The following is a 24,870-nucleotide window of genomic DNA, read 5'->3' on the forward strand; positions in this document are numbered from 1 at the left end:
GAGGTGTTGTATCTGATTGATATTAATCTAGATTGGGGTTAGGTTGGCTATTACTTGGCATTTTGTCTGCTTTTGAATACGTAGCTTATAAAGAAGATTACAGAGTCATAAACAACGCTATGTTTTTAGCAATGCTTTTATTATATTTTAATCGTTTATAATTAAAATATATCAGTTTTTTAACAAATTATATAGTATGTACAAGAAATATAAATATTATAGATTCGTCTATTAACATGTATATTCATTGATCTGGAATAACAGTCTTCAATATACTTTCAACATCATCTTGACAGTTTTCATAAATGATATTCTTTCCTTGCAGTCTTAAGTCGTTTGCCAATAGCTTAAGGTTCTACAAAACGGGAATTATTTGAATTAACGGATCAAAATATAATTTAATTATTTAATTATTATACATATTGGTAATTTTCTTTGTAAGTGATGGCCCTTTACAAGAAGAAGATTTTAATACATCATTTACCTTTGCAACCGTTACATCAGTCCTCTTCAAATTTCTACAATCAAGTACAACGTCGTATGAATTTTCGTCTGAAAGCTTCATTATGTAAGCTCGAAAATGTTCCGCCGCTGGAAACGTGATACTCTCATCAGGGACAATGCGGATCACTGTCCTATCTTCTACCTACAGTTCAGGAATCACTTTACCACACACGACAATAAATTTTTGTTTATATGCAACGGTGCTAAGCTAACTACTAAAGTACCTTAATTAGCTTGGTACTATTACATTTGACTGGAAACTTATTAGTAGCTAGCGCACAATGAGTTAAGAATGTTAGAATAACGTTAAATAGTTAAATAGTTAAAATATTAGTTTAATCACGTAAAAATAGTCCAATTAATTTACCTGTTCGATTTCGGTTTGAACCGAAGGTCGAGCCGAGAAATACAATAATATTGCAAGATTTAACACTATACCGATAATGATTCCCCATTCCAGTTTAAGAAAAACGCAGAATAGCAAGGTAATCAACATGAGGAAAAAGTCGATTTCTGAAAAGAGGCGCAACTGTTAGGAATATGAAATTGAATCGCGTTTGTCACGATCCAATTTACTTACTTTTTGCGCGCCATAATAGAGCATACGTTTTAAAATCGAGCATGTAGTACATAGAGCATATTATAACGCCAGCTAAAGTCGCTTTAGGAATAAAACGAAAAGTGGATGTAAGCAAGCCAGCAGCGAGTAATACGAGAGTGCCTGCAAGCAAGGAATTGTCAAGATTAAGAAAAAAAATTCAGGGGATTCGTTCGTATGTTTTCCAACTATCTTTATATTGTATCTCATCTTTCTTTTCTCCTTTGGTGATATATATTATCGGTAAGACATTTATAACGCTTGTTCGAGTAGTCATATGCACACACTTACCTGTGAATAAACCTCCAAAAGTAGTTTTCACTCCAGATGAGTTATTGACAGCAGTTCGTGTAAAAGAACCTGTAACTGGCATTGATCGAACAAGCGAACCACCTATGTTACACAATCCTAACGCGAACATTTCTTGCGTGCCGTCCAAAGATTTGCCCTTTGCTAAAAGTTCATAGTTCGCTCGAAATTATTCAAGTAATTTGAATTAGTAAAATAATGTTCAAAATCGTATTGCCATTTAACGAATATACATATACGTTCATAATTGTTCGAACGACCTTGATAGCGGATGAACATTTGCTGAATATTTTAACACTAGTACTACGTTTAAGAGGTAGCTATCTCTACCAAAACCAGTCAAATGACTGGTCTTTCATAAAAGATATAACTTAGAAAAAACGAAGCTGGCACTCCGCTGGTGGTAGCCACCCACATGCTATATTTATTTTTATTTTATTTTTTTCACCAATAAAATATAACACTTTACCAAATGTCCATAAGGACAAATTGTAAAAAAACAAAATAAAATAATAAGAAAAAAAATGACTGGTCTTTAAAAAATACATAATAATGGAATATTTTTATACTTATTGATTTATTATTATCTTAGAAAAGGAACTATATGTTCTGAGATCATAAAAACTATATAATAACAATAAGTACAATATTGAAGAATATTTAGTACCCAAATCTTTGGTAACAAGAATATTAAAATAAATTCCCATTGGTAAATATAAGAAGTATAATATAATAATATAATAATGAACGTAATAAGCATAATAGAATAAATAAAATATAACTATAACTTAACTTTCTTCTGCCTGCATTTTCCAAATACATACTTCTTGCAAACATTGCACATGGTGGTCGTCCTATTATTATTACAATACCCTATCTGACAAAATTTGTGTGAATAAGCTGAGTTGTTTGACGTACTTTGGATCTCAGATGCTCTTTGTTCTATTCGTGATTTTTCATTGTCAACGGCAAGTTCATCTGCTAGTTGAAACATAAACTCTTTTCTGGATATCTGCTCACCTGTAGTTTCCTTATATAAAGTCCAGGCATTTATGCCAGCTAAGTATTAAATATTAAAAAATACTTGAAGTGGCCATCTTCACGCTATATTTTTTAGCCATTTGGTCTGCTATATCTACTCCAAATTTTGTCTTGTTATAAAATTCGACCGTTTCAGGTAGGTCCTTTTCGCTTTTTCCTAAATAAGGAACTCCATTTACAACATACTTTGTTTGAACATCACATGCCAGCCAAAATTTAATTCCGAATTTGTATGGTTTATTCGGTAAATATTGCGTAAACCTGCATCTGGCTTTGGTTGGGAAAAGTAGCTCTATTGTAATGTTTGCGCCAGCTTTATAGCAATTCTGGCTGTTTTCAATAAACTTATCCCATACGGATGATATTAGTGCAAATCTGTCATTTTTCAAACGTCGACTTCTATCATCTTTTTTGTCAAATCGAATAAATATTAATATTTCAAGAAACTCATTCCGACTCATTGTACTGGAAAAGAAGCTTGGTCCTTATTTTGTATTCCACAAATATGAAAGTTTCAAATTTTTCACTTCGTATGCCCCCCGTGCGTACAATATTCCAAGGAATGCTTTCAATTTTGTTTCTGTAAGGGTCTGTTTTTTACCCAAAACTCAAGGCTTCTGATTCGGTGCAAGATATTATACGTTGCAACATATGGGTGTCAATTAGTAGAGAAAATAATTACTTTATCTTTCATGATACATCTTTTTGCACATCCTGTGAGGCTGAATGTGTCTTTGAATATATTGTGCAAGGGTAACCTCCCAGAAGCTGACCCTTCTTGAATTCTTTCCCACTTGGTTCCTTTCCCGGAACAAATATACCAATTAACAAAATCATATATAAGCAACAGAACCTTCACAATAAAAATCAAGGACACATACTCCGAAGTCAAAGACATCAAAGCAGGGGTTCCGCAAGGAAGCGTCCTAAGACCTATATTATACACACTATGCACGGCCAACATACCAACTACCAATAGCAAAATATTGACATTCGCGGACGACACAGCCATACTAGTCAGGCACACTAATCCTGTAACAGCAGCCACAATACTACAAAAACACATCACAAAAATAGAAAAGTGGTTACAAGACAAACAAATTAAAGCTAATCCTAACAAATGCAACCACATCACATTCACACTGAAAAAACAGGTAACACCAAACATCTTCCTGAACGGCACGCAAATAATACAAACAAGGCAAGTCAAATACCTAGGACTCCACATAGATACACAATTCACATGGAAACAGCATACCAAATCAATAATAGACAAAATACAGACAGCAAGGAGACAAATGCACTGGCTAACAAGTCGAAAATCCAAATTAAGCACAGAAAACAAATTAAAAATATACAAAACAATCATAGAACCAATCTGGACGTACGGAATTCCTCTATGGAGAACAGCAGCAATAAGCCATATAAACAAAATTGAAACAATGCAAGCTAAAATCATTAGAACGATAGTAAACGCCCCATGGTACGTTAGAAACGAGGACATTCGAAAAGACCTGGGAATACCAACGGTCAAGGAAGAGATCAGCAGATTTGCAAGAAGGTACAGAGAAAGTATAGCAACACAACAAGCATTGAAAGAAGATTAAAAAGGAAACACCCAACAGATCTCATAAAGGATACCCTTCTGGACAAATTGTAAAAATTTAAATAAATAAACTAGAAAAAAAAACTTTCAGAACTTGAAAGTACTCGAGCACGTACATTCTTCGTTCACCTTTTGCGTACATTCAAAATGTTCTCTGACTCACTTTCTGAGGACTCATTTTCTTTGTCACTAATATCACTATTTCTGATATCGCCACAAATTTCAATTTCTTTCTCCCCTGGTTCACTTCCTTCACACTCTGAGAATTCACTATCCTCGGTATCAGAGCATTCCATTGGTATCCTTCTCAGTTTTTGCAACGATTCGGATGCTTCCAATTGTTTACATTTCAAGGCTTGTAAGATATTGATTTATAAAACGAGAAATCAAGTCTTATTCCAGCGACTGTGCTCTACAGAATGACCAGTCATTTGACTGGTACTGCTATAAGCAGCCATGATACAAAATTACTTTCATTCCAAATAAATAAAAAAACTTAGAGTTTATTATATTATTCCTTTAGCTATCCCTGAAAAAGTCATTACATCATCGCGGAGAAAAAATGTAAAATGAAGTAGGAATTTTAAAATAAAGTTGCCAAACCAGTCATTTTCACTGGCGTGGTAGTCCTAGTGTTAATATGTTAACCGCGTCATTAGAAATCTGCGTAATCATTATTTTTATATTACAGGTTGACGAAAAGAAATTAGATCACAGTTATGTAAATCGTTCGAACGACTATGAATGATACTGTACATAATACAGCGTACCAAACGCTTTTGCTATCGCCATATGTTCAATGGTAGATACAATCGGGACGGTGACAAGCGACATTCCCATAGCACCAACAGTCGCAAAGAAATTGTTGTTTACTATATTGAATTTCGGCAGACCAAACGGTGGCAATCCATGACCCATCGATCCTAGAAATCATTAATTTTTGCTGCCACTTTGTTTCTTCTTGCTGTGGACGCAGCGTTACGCGGTTTAACGAATGATCAAAGAACCGGTTTCTCGCGAGGCGGATTTTCCAATTATCGTGTTGCTCTCACCGGTTAGATTAAAAGGATTTAAATCGTAGATGGAAAAGATATACGCCATCAAAGTTCCTACGATGACCACCAATGCGTTACGCGCGAGAATGGTAACCCAAGCGATTTTCTGTGACCAAGTACCGGTTCGACGTCCAGGTAAATTCTTCGATAAAAAGCAATATGAAAATTAAGTTATGTTCGATGAAAACAGAGCTCCTGCCAGATTTTTATATGCTATTGGAATAAAACTTTGTCCAACACTGAATCGAAGTATCGCAAATTAAAGAACAAAATGAACTGTAGAATTGTTTAATTTATTGAATTTCGCTATATATGACTGTACCTTTAATAGAACCAACGCCGCTATGGTTCCAATACCTAGCAACGTGTCTTGGTACCGGATCATCCTCAGATTCGAGAACACCGAGATCAAAGAATCTACCAAGTCTTCGCTCCTACCGGGTATTCCTAACAACGGTTTGAACTGCGAAGTGGCTATGTTAATCGATGCAGCCGCGGTGAAGCCCGTAATTACGGGTAAGGAAATGAAGTCTAACAAGAAACCTGAAATTCGTGCGCAACTATTTTAATTGTTACGAAAGACAAAGAAACGTAAGAATGTTAAAGATGAAGGTCAGGATCTGGAACGTGTAATAAAACATTTATAATTAAGGTTTTGTTAACAAATTCCATTTACAATTCTTCTCGTACAAGCAAATGTTTGTGATCACAACTGAAGAAATGTCACCTAAATCGGAATTTGTTTCACCTGCCAAATATTGTAACGAATACGTTATACGTACTGTAAATTTTTTGCATATTTTATATTTAATTTATATATATTATATATTAATAATTTTATATATATTATTTAATTTAATTATAATTTATATATATTATATAATTTATAATTTATATAATAATTTATATATAATTATAATTATTATATATAATAATTTATATATTTTTACATATTATCTGCATTCTGTGCATTTTTGCATCTTCAAGAAAGACATGCACAAAAATCTGTAGTCAAATCACTCACCTAAATGAAAGAAGCCGAGTAACGCGATAATGCAACCTTTCAAAAACGTAAGCAGAACCGCCATATCAGCACTGTATTTTGTTACCAAAGGTTGCACCATCGTTGCCATAATAGCAGTTGGACCGATAGTAATACTCGTACAGGAACCAAAAATAATGTACAGGAAGGATGCCATGAAAGACGCGTACAACCCATACTAAAGAAAAAAAGAGACAAAATGGTGTGACATTTGAATTAAAAGACGCAGAAACTAATGCGCTTCTATCGATGTCAGTTGTGGAGTTCACAGCAAAAACAACGCCGCAAGTGTAAAAGTTTGCAACTCCAAATTCTATTGTCACATACACGTACACATATGTATATAGAGTCTTTTGACACAATTTTTTGATCATGTTATTCAGGATCCTATTGCAATTTCTACTATTGTATCACAAATTATGAAATCTTAGAAAATTTCAGAAGAAGTCAGAAATTTCTTCCTTCTTCAGTGATATCTTCTTTATGCAAAGAAGATGCTTCTAATTGAAAAATCTCCAGGCTCTGGCTTTGATATATTTCATCTACTAAATCTATCGAATCACAATTCCATTGACATTATTTCCAAGAAATCTATGAAAGTTCTACAATAGAAATTTAACTGTCGCTACTAATCTTGACGCATGTTCAGAAAATCGAAAATGTTTTTTGCTTTCTGGAAAAATTCCAATGTGCGAAAGAGAGGCTGTCGGAAAAGCGTTAATTTACCTCGGGACTTAAATCAGCGACGATAGCGTAAGCGATGCCTTGAGGAATTGCCGTGAGGCCAACCGTGAAGCCGGCCAGTGCATCTTGAGCCAGCCACGTGAGTTTGTAATTGCTAGCCCACGACAGAATCGGCAGCCTCCTCTTCGTGTACTTGTAGCAACAGTCCCTGCTGCATCGTGACACTTGAAACGATACAATGACATACGTGAATTTCATTTTAACTTTCAAGGTATTTCTCAACATCCACAAAAAGAAATCCAGCGAATCGAATAACGTTGCCGCCTTTAAACATGGAAATGGGACTTAATTCCCTTGATATCTCCCCGGCGACCTAAATTAGGTGAACTCACTTTTCTCGTAAACTATACCCCTCGGTTTCTCCAGCATGCTCAAAATCGTTCTAACACTTGAAACACTATATAAATAACTTGCTCTTACATTTAATTTCTATACGCACAACTGTATTTTTATATTCGCAATTTTACAATGTTCAATTTTTATTTTCATAATTATATTTATTTCATATCTCCAAACGAGTTTCCATCGATAGAAGATACTTCGCGAAGAATTCGTAGGGAATTGTCGTCGGAACAATTAAGAGGCAAGAAAATATCGACGTAGGAGAGCACGACGCGTCAGCCTGTTGCAAGGCACAACGATACGCTCGATAGCGTCGTTGATTATAGCAGCAAACTGATTATAAGTATCGTCGCCTCGTACTCTAGACAAGTTACACGAGTTATGACTACCGATACTTATCACAATACTCCCACTTCCTTCAAACTTGCCGATTCACTGATTGCCACTGCTAACACGCTCTCGACTATCTTATACTTAAGATGTTAGCTTTTGTACTTCATGTTCGCTTCCTAACTCTCTATTTCTTTCTCTGTCTCTCTGGGTAAGCTGAATCGTTCGTGTCAATCCTTGGACTGTTCTAAGCTTCTAAAAATTCTGATAGAATTCTCGGATGTTCATTGAAGGCTCTACCATGTTACAGATATATTTATTTTTATTTTATCTGTTTCTCACCAATAAGATATAACACTTTACCAAATGTCCTTCAGGACAAATCGTAAAAAACAAAATAAAAAAATGTTACAGATCACTGTTTTGGGAGGAAGAAAAACTCACTTTGAAGAAACGCAGCAGCGAAACTTCACTGGATGCGCAAGTGGCCCAGATTGTCTAAGGAGTTTGCTCAAGAGGATTCCACCTTTAAGAATTATTGCCTGGTTAGATTATTTCGTTGAGAATTATTAACCGTTGTTTTCAAGTCGTTTATCTTCCTGATTTCCTTACATTTTTTCGCCGGATAACGAAAGTAATAGAACGACGGCTCAACGCCTGCGCGAAATCCAGGATTCTCGGTCAACTTACAGGCTAGTGGGTATGAATGAAAGCTGCGAGCTTTCAGTATCGCGCGAAATAGAGGCCTCGTCGTTCCTACGTTAGTTTACATCCCGTGTAATTTCGTAACCAGTGCTATCGTCCGAGAGAAAGCAATTCGCTCACTTGACCCGTTTAATCCAAAACACGAATGATAAATCACTAACGAGCCACCAACAACGAGGCTCCAATAATCTTTCGGTGATAGACATCGAGGAAATTAAAAGAGTCTGTAAGAGTTTCTTTTGTCAAAATTCTGCCGCAATATGCAACGTCTCTGTATTTGTTACTTTGTATAAAAAGGGATGATTTAGATATGAAAAGAAAGATTGTTTACGTACGTAATTCCCAAGCTACGATAAGTAGCTGATATTTTTGTAGAATTATTCGAATATTTAAATAAGAATTGCATTAGGCAAAGCGTTGCGTTAATTTAACTTTCGTTTGGTGATTTATAATAAATGTAATTGAAAATTTATCGAAGAATCGATGATGAAACTGACTGGTATTTATAGCGTCGATCGAGCGCGCGATGAAACGCCAATTAATTCGATTAATTTATCGCGACACGTGAGAGCAAGAAACTTCTTATTCGGTTCAGAAACTTTGGCAATCCCACAATATCTTTTCCCATCTTATCGGATCGAATGAAATATTGTAATACATCGTGGAAGCTTCAAAGATCGTGTAATGAAGTTGATGTTCTTCATTTGGCAACGCATAATAGGTAAGATTTCGCATATGTATCTTTTCCAAGAGTTGCAGTTTCAGATCTACTATAAGTTGCTTTATTTCTCAATTATATCGAATTAGGAAACTTGATTTTCGAAAATTAATCAAGATAGACTTATCAAGCGTTTTCTCTCTGGTATTTAATGATTAAAAGCTTGAAGAATTAGATATATCGCGTTTGAAAATTGTACGACGATAAAATTGAGATTATAGTATCGTAAGATAAATCAAGAATAATAAAAATCTCATTTTTACGTATAGTAAACTTTAATAATTCTCGTTCCTGTGGTATTTCAATTTGAAGGCCACGCGTGAAGAATAGCAAGAATAACGTTCTCCCTCTTTTTTATATAGAAACATATTTGTAAAATTCTGTAACAATTTGTAACAATTATTTATTTATATGAATTTAAGAAATCTGGCAATTATGAGTTGACGATCGAACATTCATAACGTTACAGATATACGAGCGCCAAAAACTGATCAACTTCCGGTTTTCTAAATTTCACGATTTATTTTATTTAATTATTAAATTATTAATATAATAATATCAGTTGAATTTTATTTGCTTATTAAAAAAATAAATAATTTATACAAACATATTTGTAAAATTCTGCAAAAGTTTGTAAAAATTATTTATTTATATGAATTTAAGAAATCTGTCAAATATGAGTTGACGAACTGATCAACTTCCGGTTTTCTAAATTTCTCGATTTATTTTATTTAATTATTAAATTATTAATACAATAATATTAATTAAATTTTATTTACTTATTAAAAAATAAATAATTTATACAAACATATTTGTAAAATTCTGTAAAAATTTGTAACAATTATTTATTTATATGAATTTAAGAAATCTGTCAAATATGAGTTGACGATCGAACATTCATAACGAGCGCCAAAAATCGAACTGATCAGTTTTTCTAAATTTCTCGATTTAGTCGTTTAATTGGCAATGCAATTAACTTCCAATTCCCAAGGCATACAAATGTTTCAATTGCACAAATTCGCTTATCGCGAGGGAAGAACACGAATAACAAAAAGCCGGAAGATAAATTTAAGAGAATAATATTTGCGTCTTCTTTAAATTTCAATTTATCGAGCGGATCATTCAAGCTTCTGAATGTACAATTGGCAAGGTTTTTCCCGTCTCTAGATATCTCACACATTCAAATATTCCTTTTTGGTCGTACGACGTGAAAATAAAAACGTCGATCAAAATGTACCTGTCGTATTTTCTTTGCGATCTTCGTATCTGATCAAACACTTTTTAAAACAGAATAACTCGATCCAGACGACTTGAGTTCTCTCTTGGGAAGTTAGGATGATTAGTTTATTATACGTCGCGTGAAAAGTTTTCAAGAGAATTCAGTTGCTCGGAGTCGCGAAGAGAAAGATAAAGATTCTTTTTTACAACTTCTTTACCTTTAATGTAAACTTAAAGATTGTTCATTCAGTTATGCGACCAACTGTATGATTTTCCCGATCGCATTTCTCTCGATTAATGCAACCTTAGCTTTTCCAATGTACTTCTACCGTTATCTTAAGATAACTATCTCAACTATATCTAAATTCTAAGATAAACGTTATATGCTCGTAATTAATGATCGAAATCTTTGATCCTAATCGACGTTGTTCACACGTTAAAATACGAACGAATATTAACAGTAAAATCGCGAATTAATGAAACCTGGGTTCCGTAAATTAGCAGCATCTCAGTTTGCGGGAATATTAAACGTCTGTAATTAAAACGTTCACTCCAATTAATACTCGAATATTATTAGAATCGATCGAACCATATCGTGTAAAGATATTTCCATAGCTGTTATCGTTAATAAAGTTAAACACGTAACGGATTAACATGTACGTAGGAAGAAAGATCGGCCGTTGAACAATGTAATTACGGATTAAGCACGAGTTTAGGTGTACTCATGCAGGCAAGACAACAATCTTATTGTTCGAAAAAAATACCGATATACATATGTATTATCTACGCAGGTGGCATTTTATGGGTGGCACGTTTGCCAACGAAAGTGCTAGACTAATTAAGCTTACGTATATACAGCTTTTTTTTTTATTTTATTTTGGTTTTTTACAATTTGTCATTATGCATATTTGGTAAAGTGTTATATCTTATTGGTAAAAAAAATAAAATAACAATAAATATAGCATGTGGGTGGCTACCACCAGCGGGGTGCCAGCTTCGTTTTTTCTAAGTTATATCTTTTATGAGGTCTATTGGGTGTTTCCTTTTTAGCGTATATACAGTGGCTCGAACATTCTTAACAACTTTTTATTTATACAGAGTGCGGCCGAATAACATGTACAGGAGAATTTATGCTTTAAGACGATACTTTACGTAAAAATAAGAGGAAAATATAGAGTAACATTTTTTCAGCCGCGGTTTAATTTTCCAGAAGCTCGAATTTGAATTGTTAAAGTGATACTATGTAACGTTTTATTAGATACAACATTTATAGACAACAAAATAACTATTTTGTGTGTAACATAATAATTTGAAGTATTTACGAACAGCACTATATTCTCTTGTACATGGAATAATGTTCATTTATTGAACACATACGCGATGCGCTTGTCTCATGGCGTTTTACATGGCGTTTTACTCTTTCGTTCCGTGCTCCATACAGATCTACACGCGTCTATTTTCTAACATGAATATTTATCGATTATAGTAAATAATCAGCGAGAGTTTGTTCTATATGCGAAAATCAGTTGAACATTTATCATACCCCTGTATTAGGCTGATTCTTCATTGAGCACGTACAAACTCTGTTTTCTTGAAAGTTTTTATTTTATTTTGGTTTTTTACAATTTGTCCTTATGGACATTTGGTAAAGTGTTATATGTTATTGGTGAAAAAAAAAAATAAAATAAAAATAAATATAGCATGTGGGTGGCTACCCCCAGCGGGGTGCCAGCTTCGTTTTTTCTAAGTTATATCTTTTATGTTTTCTTGAAAGTGGAGTCTTAAAGGGAACACATTTTTGCCTTCACCGATGGTATCCCCTTGGAGGTAGCCATCCACATGTTATTTAGCAGTTAGAGAAATTTATAATTTAGTAATACATATAATTTAATTTAATAATAGAGAATAGAGAAAGTTAGAACAATTTACCAAATGTCCAGCTGGGCAAATTGTAAAGTACAAATTAGGTAAAGAAAAGGAAACATTGTTTATTTATTTTGGCAAGTAGAATTAATGTTTCCTGATTGTTCGCTCATACTTAAGTGGTAATTACCCAAGTTCACGTGTAATTTTTTTTTTTAGTTTATTTTGGTTTCTTTTTACAATTTGTCCTGAAGCACATTTGGTAAAGTGTTATATCTCATTGGTAAAAAAAAATAAAATAAATATAGCATGTGGGTGGCTACCCCCAGCGGGTTGCCATCTTCGTAGTTGGCGTGTAATTGACAAATCTTTCCACTTGGTTTTCTTGGAAACTAAGCATCCAACTTCTAATTTTCTCATCATTAACTTATACCCGTTTGTACATGTTATTCTGTCGCACCCTGCGTATTATACGAAACATTGTGACATCTCATTAACACTGTGAGTCTTGTCTACACTGACAGACAATCGTCGAAAATTCGCAGACAAAATTCCAGTCCAGAGACAGACAACGGATAAAAGTGTCTAGTACACACTGTCGAACAAATGTTGGAAGAACGTGCAAACGCATGCAACACACAGCTTAGTTTAATCGTCTTTTCGCTAACAACCTTCTTTTCCTGAGACAAGTTTCTCTTTCTTTTTCAAATTAAGAAATACACCATATACCCCATGAACAACGATAGCAACATTGTTCACAGGCATGGCTGGAGACACCAATTACATTTCTTTTTCTTTTTTTATTTTATTTGTAGATTCACAATTTATCCAGCTGGACATCTGATACATTTTTCTAACGTTATTGCTAAGTAACACGAGGATACCATCTTCGAGTTTGCCTATTTTATTTTTTTAATGAGGTCAGAGATGTTTTCTTTGGATGTGTTGCCATTCTTTCCTTGTATTTTTCTGCCTATGTGTCGATTTCTTCTTTCACCATTGTATTATATTATACATTACATAATTATTATATTAATTATATGTGGGGACTTAGAGACTCGGGCGTGGGAGAAATCGATCAGTGTTGGAGCGATCCGAGATCACGAGTACACTGCTATGCTACAAACTACTAGACAAACGACATTATTTACAGACAATCTGGGTATATTGTCCGCCAATAGCCACCAAGATATGTGCAGACAATGTCAATGACAATTTGTACACAAATCGGGTATCTTGGTATTCCTCGATATGCACGGGTTGAGGATCTGTTGGAGATGGAACGGATCCTCCCACTCAAGCACGAAGGAGATTTCAAGCTTTTGAAATGCTGACTTTTGAACGATAAACACATACGACCACTTGTGCAGTGGAATATCATCTAAATATAAATAATTAACGTTATAACGACGAAGAGTTGATATTTACAGAATCCCAGAATTTAATGATTTTATTCGTATTTTATGATCTTTCCAATTTTTCTAAAGATTTGTACTTTACCGACATAAATATCAACGTAAATAATACGCTAATGTGACGATAGATCGTATTAACATTTTACCGACCGCTAGCGATTCAACAGCATACGCACGTCCGACCGGCAGCTCAAGCGCAGATTCTCCCTGTTTCCGTTTAAACTCTCCAATATCATTCTTTTCGTTCATCGCGAACGGTACGTTTTTCAAATTGGTATAAAACTGTGGGAGCCTACAAAGCAACGCAACTGAGTTACCTTAGTACTAAATAACAAATTACTGCTCAAATAATGAGAAAGATTATCGACAACAAAAACCGATTAATAGATTAGATTATCGGCGACAAAAACCGATTAATAAGCTATCGGTCGATAAAGTGTTAAAAAATGTATAATTCCATTTAAAAACAAGCGAAGTTCACCTTTGTTCGATTTCCCAACTATTCCTTACGGCGCATCCACAAAGAGACCGGTGCGTCACTTCGCCACTGTCTTCGACTTTACTTACTTTCAAATTCAAATTTTCTACTTTCGCCTTTGCTTTCCATCTAAACAGCAAATACGTACCGCATCATAAATCTCACCATCGCAGAATGAGATGCTTCGCAGACCTACCAGGGGTAAAAAAGATTCTCTCTGCATCTGCCCATGGTCACTGTCTCTTCTTCTCCATTGCAATGAAAAACGAGATACTTGTCTGTGCACGTGCATTTTACGGGACTCTTCCCCGGACAATCGTCTGCCAGTGTGGACTAGGCTTTAACTGGAATTTGGCTGGAATTCGATATTCGTGTACAGTTGATATTGGACTGGTCATAGTTTCGTTGTTTCAATAAGCACACGAATAACGTTACTAACAATGAAGTGGAAGAACACGTTCATGCAACAGCACGTTCTTCTGCTTGCACGGCCGTGACTGAGAAATTTCGAAGCCAAATAAACTAGTTTGAAATGATATGCAAAATAATGGAAATCAATTCAAATTTTCTAGCTGCATAGTTTAACGCTTAAGAACCAATTGACTTGTTACAATACAAGTGGAAAACTGCTTTCATAAAACTTGGAGTTACCTGAATTATCGATCGATTTTCAAATAAAAAACAAGATCAAAATAAAAGCTTTAAACTAAATGCAAGAAAATATACTTTTGAGTTGCGAGTGAAGTACATTTCGAAATTTGCTCCGACCAACGAGTAAAATTAGATTTATCCACCTTCGTTCACAAACACCTGCTAATTTTATATGAAGGCTGATAATTAGTCCACGTTGTTAAAACTACTGTGCATGTTAATTTAGCTTACAGTTCGTATTCGTCTAAAATAATGGAAATCACTGTGCAGATGGAAATTATTTGACACCAAATCAATGAATTCTCAAGCTGTTTACTAATTGTTTATAAATTACGTTTGATGAATTAAAAGGTGTATTTATCAAACGCTTTCATAATGAGCAGAAGATCAAAGAATGGAATAAAACAGTTGGAGCATAGTACTCAACTTGGTAATAAAACGAGGTTTCTCCGATTTTTCCGATAAAACTGTATACACCCGATATTGTCCCTGATCTAAGCTAACAATAATAAAATTGGAAATCGTCACGTTCTTCGAATCCGGTCGGCGCAGCTTTCATGTTCCCATTCACTGCATGTTATACGTTGTAGCCAATATTTGTTCAAGTGGTTCGTCATATTTTTTGCCAAAATACACGCAACAGTCATTTTCATTATTATTTCTTTCAGGTTTGCTTAAATTTTTCTATTCGTCGGGTATTTTTCTTTTTTAGAGTTTCTCGATATTTTCGCGGAGAAAATATCGTATCTTTCGAAAAATATTTCGTATTAATAGACGTTGCACGTTTACGAATATTTCCTTGTGCGAATTCATTATTTCCTTCGATTTTAACCTGATACACGATTCCTACTAATTTCCATTATACATGTAACAACAAAGTACGTGCACGTGTGTGTTTATCGATTTTCTGTCCGACATTTTCCGTTCGCCACATAGAAATCGCGTGTAACGCTTAACACGAATCCCACGATTCCGCACGATTAAGTTTACACGATCCGATAGGATACAGAGTATTTAACACGCGCTGCTAATCAAACTTCGTTTCAGTTACAAACATTTTAATAATATACATTGACCACGATACCAGCCGCGTTTCCGTTTAAAGTATCTCATTTAGAGAAAATGAAATTACGAACGAAAGTCCAAACGAATAGTTCAAACGAATAACTCAAACGAATAGGTTAAACGAATAGGTTAAACGAATAGTCCAAATGTTTCAGTGGAACTTGAAGTTTATTTTAAAAAAAAGATACTGCAAGTTATTCGATCAAAGTATCGTCCGTTGCTTTCTACAAGTTACTTTAAGCCAAGTGATACATCTTTTTTTTTTTATTTATTTAATTTGTATTTTGTAATTTGTCCAGCTGGACATTCGGTAAATTCGGTAAATGATAAATTCCATCATGGCAAAATATCGTGTCTTAGACAAGAACCAATTGTTGGAGGATCGATAAAGAAGAACATTCTGTGGAATTGCTACGTGACAGCGTTGGGTGCTTCTTCTAGAGAAAAGACACGACGAATCTTCGCTAGGACGTCCCGCAGCAGCCAGCTTTTTCGCCAGACGTTGCTACTTCGGAATGCTATTCGTCTCGATCGATGCATCGCGCCTTGTCCGATACCCACTTCCAGTTGATCGTTCAAGTACTAAAGTGATTCGACGACTGCATCTTGTCTAAAGAAGCAGCATTTCTTCGCGATAGAATTCATCAGTTGCCTGATAAATGGCTTAAAGTCGTAAAAAGCAAGGGGAAATAGTTTGACCAAACATCTCATTGTACTTTTCCCTTAGATAAACCTTTTGTTGCGGAACTGAGTTGAAAAATTTGGATTACTCATTCAGTAACAAGTAACTTGACTTAAACTCTCGTGAGTCATTTACGAATTGAGAATTAAAAGATTAATAAAGATAAACTTTATGTTGTATTGTTTTTACTTGTATCTTCAACTAGTTACGCTTTCGATATTGCAGAGTAATAATTTTGTATTCCTTGTAGTCTCGTTTCAGAATGATCGACAACCGTGACGCCGTCTTTCGTAAAATTCGTGATAAAAAAAGCTTGATGGACAACGAAACTTCCTTGCACGATATATCTCTAAACGAGGAGTACATTCTTGACAGGACCGATGTTAGAGTAATTTTTATTACGCTCTATTCCATCGTCTTCGTTTTCTGCTTTATCGGTAAGTAGTCGTCTCGATCTAGATCGATCAAATTACCAATTGAGTTTCAAAACTAATTTGATCCGTATCCGCATCGCATGCTTTGAAACTTTCCATCGGCCTATCACAAGAAGAGAAACAGGAATATCGCGTAAAGCCATAAAAGCTTTGATAAAATTTAAAGCTTTCGTACTCATTTGCATTATAGATATTAGTATACAACGACTCAAAAATATATGCAGGATACTCGCTTATCTTTGAAAAAACCTGATATAAAAGAATTGGCAAATTTTTCTAAAATTTATCCATTATATTCACGCCTCTGAAACATATTTAGTTTGCAAAATTATTAAGTATGAACTTTTAGAACTTAAAGATATATTTTTTTATTTCGAAGATATTCTCTCTTGCGATCGATTTATGTAAATTCTGTTGATACGTTTAAAAAGAAATCAAACATTAAATTATATGAAAATGAAGGTAAGGAGCCAGACAAAACGTTAATTGTTTCGTGATTTGTTTCCGCGAGAAATTTGTGAAACGCTTTCATCTAGGAAGGAATTTATCAATTTTAATGAGTTTGCAATAGGGTTCAAAGAATAAATTCCTTTTCATAATTATTCGTTCAAATAATCGTCGAGGCAATTGTTCCAAAAAATATCTTCAAACACTACAATCTATACTCTCATCGGTAAATCACGAAATACGTGATAACTTCGAACATAACCTTTCGATAAAACAGGTCTGTAACGAATTCTTCAAAGCGTAGTACCTATAATTTAATTTTCCTTATAATACACGCGTCTTACAGACGTGTTCAATTTACAAGATTAATATTAGACGTGAATTCTATATCGAAGAATATTTATGCCGAAAATATTTGATACTGAAAAATATTTCTTCCGGAATATATCCTTGCGCGATCGATTATACGTAAGTCTGTTAAGCATTGCGTTAAGCGACGAATGATAAACGTAGAGAAGGTTCGTGAAACGTTCGATTTCGATAGGATTAAGAGAAACATTCGTATGAAAGAAACGATGCAATGTATAAATTCAAGGTCGTATCCCTTTAAATTCTGCTTTCAGGTAACTCGATGGTAATCTTTGTGGTAACATTTTCACGACGATTACGGAGTATTACCAACTTCTTTTTGGCGAACCTAGCAGTAGCCGATTTCTGCGTCGGTATCTTTTGCGTGTATCAAACGTTGACAAATTACCTAATGAACAGTTGGCGACTCGGTGATTTTCTCTGCAAAGTATACATGTTCGTCCACGCGCTTTCCTACACAGCTAGCGTATTAATCCTAATGGTGGTTTGCATTGAACGATACTTGGCTATCGTTTATCCGATTAAGTGCAGATCGGTGCTGACAAGAAGCAGACTACAGTTGGTAATAGGAATAGTTTGGATCGTTGCCGCGATTTATGCTTTGCCGAGATTCTTCTATGTTGAGACCATACAGAATCGTTTAATCACCGGCGACGTGGACATCATTTGCATAGCCAATATCCAGAAGCACAACAAAACTCTGTTGGACGTCGTAAATCTTGTCTTTCTGTACTTACTTCCGCTACTTCTGATGTGCTGCCTTTACACGAGAATCGCTGTCGGGTTATGGAGAAGCGGCACTACCCTCGGAGGACCGGGTTTGGCGACTAAAAGCAAAAATGATAGCCTCCATCGTGTTCACAGTTCCGGTAGGAATGTGCTTCGCGCCAGACGTGGTGTAATAAGGTACGAGCTGTGTTTTATTAGTAGACTGCGGATATTTATGCACTTTCGTATCTTTATGGATATAGCGTTTGAAATGTATCCCTCGTCCACAAAAGCAAAAAAGAAGATTATTTTAACTAATCGATATTGAAAATATATCGATTCTTTGAATATTTCTATTTTGCGCGTTATGCTATGCGCGTTTCACGTACATTTCTGTGCTCTCAAATTTCCCATAAACGTATAAAAACCCGCAGTCTAGAAATCAGCGATAAAATGAAATTAAATTGAAAATCCGAGGTAATTCTGGTTCTTGCAATGTCCCGATGATATCGATCGAGGTTTGACTTCCTATCGCCGAGGTAGAGTCTCGGAGACTTGGCTGATTCTATCTGTCTCGTTCTCTTCCATTCTGTTTAGAAATATATCTGATTTCGTCTGTCTTTCGCCTGTACTACACGTGCATACCCATTCACGTAAATACACTGAAATGTGTAAGAACGGTAAGTCGGTAAGAAAGATTGCCAGAAATCTGTCCTATATTAGTGTATAAGTTACCCGCAAGTTGAGCATCGCGTTTAGAAAACGAATATGCCATGGTACTTAGCGGAGAGAGGTACGTATTAAGAAGAATGTGCAAGATACGTGAAAGGAATATAGGGAAGATGTACAGGCGTGGAAAGAATAAATGTAAATACTGTGTTACGACCGTTCGCGGAGTGTAAATTCTCGCTACGATTCGGCTAATCGACGCCGCGAAATAGTCGTTCCCCTTGTTTCGATTAAGATAACACGGGTGGTTTAATGAATTTAACACTGTATTAATAGGTTAATATATCGTGTATATTCAACAATCAATCGTACAATGATATGAGCGTCACAAAGTATTTGGCGATGAGTACAGTTAATGTGTTACAGAGAAATTCGACTCGACTTTACGATATCTTTCAATGAATTCGTTGGACTGAGCGACTTTATTCGTTAGAACTCTCGATGTATGCAATTAGACTTTAGAAAATGGAATGATTTAAGGGTGGTACCGTTATAGACTTGTTGACTGCTCTGACGACGAGAACGAACTGACTTGAAAGTGACGATGCTGTGTCGGAGGAGAGATAAAGAAGGGTGTGTCTAACGCACGGGATCATCGAATTTGTTGATGACAGTTTTTGGCCGGGAAAGTGAGGGTAATAGACATTGTTTCTATTGGCTACTAAGACTGTCGATGGACTAGGAAGGGTCTTAGCCGCTCTCGATAGAGAGTTGGTAGTAGGAGGCATCGCACTTGTGCAAAACTAACTTTCACGTGTTTTCCCGAAACAAACCATAAACCTTCGAAAACGCTTTCGTATAAAGATCTTTGTTTAATCTGAAAGAAATTAGCTAGAGTTTTCTGAGATTTATAGTTGGTCCTTGAGAGTATGCAATAAGGATGTGCGGACAGCTGGCTGCCATCCCGTCCGCGATGTGAAGCCACAACGTACTGAAAAATATTGCGATAGTGGTGGAATGATTTAGAAACATAGATAAAGAGGAAAAAAGATAAATAGGGAAGAGGAAAAATGGATACCAAAGAATAGATATGTACAATAAAAGGATTAGTATATAGAGTCGAACAGCGGTAGAACGGATAAGATAGGAAGAAATGCATAACGTTATCTGATTGTTATAGAGTAGAGTGGACAGAATTGAAAAATGTGGGAAAAGAATGTGGAAGGATGAGAATGTGCGACAGAGATACGTGTGTATGGTAATTAAGGAGAAATTGTAAGTCAAGTCTCATTTCTTGACTGCAAGGTCGAGGTTAAGTAAATAAATATATGCAGGATGCCCTGAATAACGCGACTCACTATTTTTCTGCCATTTGCGGCCATGTAACAAAAAATCTGTTGAACTATACTTTAACGGCGTCGTGTGCAGTACGAACGACTTTGTTTTTATAACGACAACGATAAACCCAGTATCGAGTTAATAAAAATATGGTCCCATTTAACTTTCCCAAGTTACCTTGCTTTCGCTATGAAAATAAAGTATTTTCGAGATTTTTTTATCATTGTTTGTAGTACACTCGACACCCTTAAACAACAGTTCAAAACATTGTCTGTTACACGGCCACAGATAGCGATAAGAAATAGTGAGCGGGCACTCTGTATATTCATATACGTATATCTGCAAGTTCAGGAATCAGGAGTCACGCAGACTTCACCTCGAGCTTTACACCGCAAGCATAGTGCCTCGGGTTAAATTGAAACTGACGAAATTTTCTAGAATGCTAATCGCAGTGGTGATGATGTTCGCCATATGCAATCTGCCGCAACAAGCACGGATTGCCTGGCGCCACTGGAGCTCGAGTTATGATCGATCATCGAACTTCAGCACTCTCCTAACCTTATCCACTTTTTTAATTTCCTACACAAACTCTTGTCTGAATCCTTTTCTATATGCTTTCCTCTCGCGAAACTTTCGAAAAGGAATAAGAGAACTTCTGAACTGCGGAAAGGCAAGAAATCGAAGCAGCGTTTTGGTCATGGGACGTACCGCAAGAGAAACAGCAACGCGACAAGAAAACGACGAAGGCAAGGTAAATGATTTTCGGCGAAGTTCATTGGTCTGTTTTAGTTCTGACCGAGACAGCTCCGTTGCAGTTCCACCGAGTACAGAGCAAACCATTTATGAAAAATCCAGTTACTAATTAGTTTTATTGGTGGAACTTTCAGCCGCGCTCCATTTACAAAACCTTTCAAAATTAGGCTATTAAGAGTATCTTTTTTTAAGCAGAGTCCGACGCAACTGAAACAAAGATCTTCCTGTCGAATGACTTTATTCTTTCGCTAGTTCGAAACGAAATCGATCCTATTCGGGTACGTTCGTGCTCTTTCTCGTTGTGTATATACATATACTCTATATATATATATATATATATACTAGGTGTTCAGCTACTGATTTTACATAATTTAAAGGGTGATTCTTGACGTCGAAATAAGACGAAAATTAAGAATAAAAAGATTACGCTTTTGGCTTTGTTTTTTAGTTATTGACAATTACAATGTTTGTATTAATAACTTCCTTCGTTCTCTTTTTACTGTTAATACGAGGGACGATAATAACGTCTTGATTTCACATGAGACAGGAATACAAACATACGAAAAAATACATCATAGTTTTCATATCATTTTTCAGAAGATCGATATAAAAGATCAGAAGGCAACGAGTCATAAAAGAGAAAAATTTATAGTTTACAGCTTGTAAATTAGCAAACTACCGTGCAAGAGAATTCAGACGTAATGTAATATCTTTACAGAGTTGATCGACAATTTTCAGAATACTGAACCAATACTGCAGATTCACAGTTGCCGAGTTTTCCGATTACACGGAATTTGCATTAATCTAACTCGTATTTGACATTTGGCATCGGCACATGTGGTTTTAGCAGACAGACACGTGGATCTTTATGAGATCATACATATTCGACGAGAATAGGGGACAAAAGAGATGAAAATTTCATTGAAATACGAGGCTCGTTAATAGAACTTCGGTTTGTTATATCGACTGTTGATAATAGAAATGAAACAAAATAAAAAATAAAATTAACGAATGAATCTCAGAAGCAAAATATGATAAGTATATTTTTATTAATACTCTGATTTTAATATTATTTCATGAATGTCGAGGATTATTAACGTAATGAATAATTAATTGTCTAAATACTTTTACTATCTCTGTGTAATACTTGCACTAAATGTCTTGTAATTTCTACATATATTTCCAGATTTGTTTCAAATTTTACTATCATTTATCGTGATATTCATAAAAGATATAACTTAGAAAAAACGAATCTGGCACCCCGCTGGGGGTAGCCGCCCACATACTATATTTATTTCTTATTTTTATTTTTTTTTTCTTCACCAACAAGATATAACACTTTACCAAATGTCCATAAGGACAAATTGTAAAATAACGAAAATAAAATAAAATAAAAAAAATTTATCGTGATAGTCGACCTCATAACAGTACTAATGACGATTCAAAATGCTTCGCCCAACACATATAATATATTCATAAAGTAAATCTGTAAGTGAATACTTTCATAAATAACTGTAGTCACATTTTGTTATTGTCCGAACACTTTTAAAAGTAATTAAATATATGTATCATATGGAGTTTCATTAAACGATTTCTTTCTTGTTTAAATTATCATCGTTCTTCCGCTCTCGTCTCTTTCCCTGCTTCTGTCGAATCATGTGAGCGTTATCTACATTTTTTCTTATTTATTTTCCGCGTTATCTCGCCGGGGTCTCGAGTTCACAGTCAAGTAACCGGTTAACTCCGGTCCATCGACTTCTCTGTACAGCTTTAACGTTTTATCGCATAATGGGCGATCCTCTTTCCTTCCACCTTTGTTCTCATCCATTGATGATCGTGAGATTAAGAAATAATCTTAAGAAAAATTGTTTACTAGATCGCATATCTGTTTGCAAATTCATATTTTCGGACATATAATTAAAAGCGTAGAACCTCGGTAAAAATTTGTTTTACCTGCCTAGTATCACATAGATACACACTTCACATGGAAACAGCATATCAAATCAATAATAGACAAAATACAGACAGCAAGGAGACAAATGCACTGATTAACAAGTCGAAAATCCAAATTAAGCACAGAAAACAAATTAAAAATATACAAAACAATCATAAAACCAATCTGGACATACGGAATTCCACTATGGGGAACAGCAGCAATAAGCCACATAACCAAAATCGAAACAATGCAAGCCAAAATCCTTAGAACGATAGTAAACGCCCCATGGTACGTTAGAAACGAGAACATTCGAAAAGACCTGGGAATATCAACGATCAAAGAGGAGATTAGCAAATTTGCAAGAAGGTACAGAGAAAGTATAGCAACGCACCCGAACTGGCTGACAGCGGAAACGATCAACACAACAAGCATATAAAGGATATAACCTAGCAAACACGAAGATGGCGCCTCGCTGGGGGTAGCCACCTACATGCTATATTTTATTTTTATTTTTTTTCCTAATAAATAAGATATAATACTTTACCAAATGTCCTTCAGGACAAATCGTAAAAAAAAAAAACAAAATAAACTATAAAAAAAAATCTGCCAAGTATTATAGAAAGCTATGTATATATATATTTTGAATATTTTATATATTCCTTCATATTACGTGTATTCTGCGCGATTTTCCGCCTGCAAATGTCCTATAAATGCAGAAAAGTTTAAATGCAGTTTCCTGATTACAAATTGTCACTTCAGTCTCCTGGCGCATAAACTTTTTCTGTATTGGCGAAGGTTGGTTGCGTTTATGTAACCTGCGAGTGTTCGAACATCTTCGTGAATCAACGTGTGTCTGTTCACAATAGGTATCTACAAGCTTTCAAATTCTTTCGTGATCAAAGTTCGGCAAAGTTGTAAACAGGACGTTGCACCGCGGGGCTGCAATATGCTCGATTTATCTGTCGAAGGAGACGAACATATCAAGAAGAAATAAACGAGAGTTCGAACGGATCCAGAGTTGGCGATAGCAACGTAATAATTATTGCAAAATCAGACCCCCAGCAGGCGTTGCATCACGTAGCATTAGATGACCCCGGAATGGAAAATATATTTTGCAGTCTGTAACCGTCGTGTATCATGCGCTTGTACGCAAAAATATTCTTCTTTCATCCTCAGAACGATATTAAAAGAGATAAACAATAAAATTTTCTTTCCCCATCGCATTTTCTGATCACTAGATTGCGAGTGTTTATGTATTTTTGGATAACTTTAAGTAGATTTGTGATTTGTGCGATAAATATTGTAATTTAAGTAATTTGTACGTTTATGGAAAACCGTAAATAGAGATTTGTTTTACTATTGTATACTTCCGCTTCATATTTATCTATATTTTTCTATATCATATGCATTTTGTATATTTTCACATATTTAAGATTCTACTTTTTAGGTTATGTTCACAAAAATGCGAAATATTTCCTGTTATTTCTATTACTTTTTATGTAAGTACTTTTTGTGATTCTATTTCCTAGGTTATGTTTATAAAAATACAAAAATAATGTAATTGCCAAAAAATCTCAATAAATTTGTATAATACCTTTTACGAACGTACACAATAATCTTCAAAATAAGTCATTCATTCCTTTGATGAACCAAACATAATCCAAAATTCACTCGTGAATCACCAAAATCATATATAAACTAAATAAGCAATCCAAAAACGAATAGATAAAACACGAAATAGTTTTGCGATCTTTCCGACACAATATTTCCTTTTTAACGCAAAGCAATAATCCGGTAAATAACAAGAGTAAGAGCGACGGTAGACGCTCAAGTTTCGAGCGAATGGGGAG

General features: G+C 35.1%; 2 protein-coding genes across 8 annotated transcripts; one reads left to right on the forward strand and one right to left on the reverse strand.

The window, feature by feature from the left end:
- Positions 1–128: 128 nt before the first annotated feature.
- Positions 129–24,812, reverse strand: LOC132914614 (sodium-independent sulfate anion transporter-like). 4 transcript variants are annotated; one of them, XM_060973857.1, is made up of 12 exons: positions 8,184–8,302; positions 8,016–8,097; positions 6,882–7,063; positions 6,138–6,333; positions 5,436–5,656; positions 5,111–5,255; positions 4,829–4,981; positions 1,394–1,555; positions 1,085–1,225; positions 872–1,017; positions 485–646; positions 129–355 (listed from the first exon to the last, which is right to left on the reverse strand). In XM_060973857.1, coding segments are annotated over exons 2-12 (1,620 nt in total). In that variant the 5' UTR covers positions 8,017–8,097; positions 8,184–8,302; the 3' UTR covers positions 129–244. The 4 variants fall into 4 exon arrangements, with proteins under 4 accessions (XP_060829840.1, XP_060829839.1, XP_060829838.1 ...); XM_060973856.1 differs by lacking the exons at positions 8,016–8,097; positions 8,184–8,302 and adding an exon at positions 18,354–18,442; XM_060973855.1 differs by lacking the exons at positions 8,016–8,097; positions 8,184–8,302 and adding an exon at positions 7,232–7,607.
- LOC132914619 (trissin receptor-like) lies at positions 8,343–22,889 on the forward strand. Of its 4 annotated transcripts, none has more exons than XM_060973865.1 (5): positions 8,343–8,502; positions 8,786–8,997; positions 16,617–16,803; positions 17,871–18,522; positions 20,770–22,889. In XM_060973865.1, exons 3-5 carry the CDS (start codon positions 16,629–16,631, stop codon positions 21,191–21,193), a joined length of 1,251 nt encoding a protein of 416 aa, XP_060829848.1. In that variant the 5' UTR covers positions 8,343–8,502; positions 8,786–8,997; positions 16,617–16,628; the 3' UTR covers positions 21,194–22,889. The 4 variants fall into 4 exon arrangements, 3 of the variants coding, with proteins under 3 accessions (XP_060829848.1, XP_060829847.1, XP_060829846.1); XR_009659630.1 differs by lacking the exons at positions 8,343–8,502; positions 8,786–8,997 and adding an exon at positions 16,155–16,263 and having other exon boundaries at positions 20,770–21,362; positions 21,803–22,889; XM_060973864.1 differs by lacking the exons at positions 8,343–8,502; positions 8,786–8,997 and adding an exon at positions 16,155–16,263 and having other exon boundaries at positions 20,770–21,205; positions 21,280–22,889.
- Positions 24,813–24,870: the final 58 nt, after the last annotated feature.

The sequence above is a fragment of the Bombus pascuorum genome, chromosome 15, assembly GCF_905332965.1.
Source record: "Bombus pascuorum chromosome 15, iyBomPasc1.1, whole genome shotgun sequence".
Taxonomy (NCBI): Eukaryota; Metazoa; Arthropoda; class Insecta; order Hymenoptera; family Apidae; genus Bombus; species Bombus pascuorum.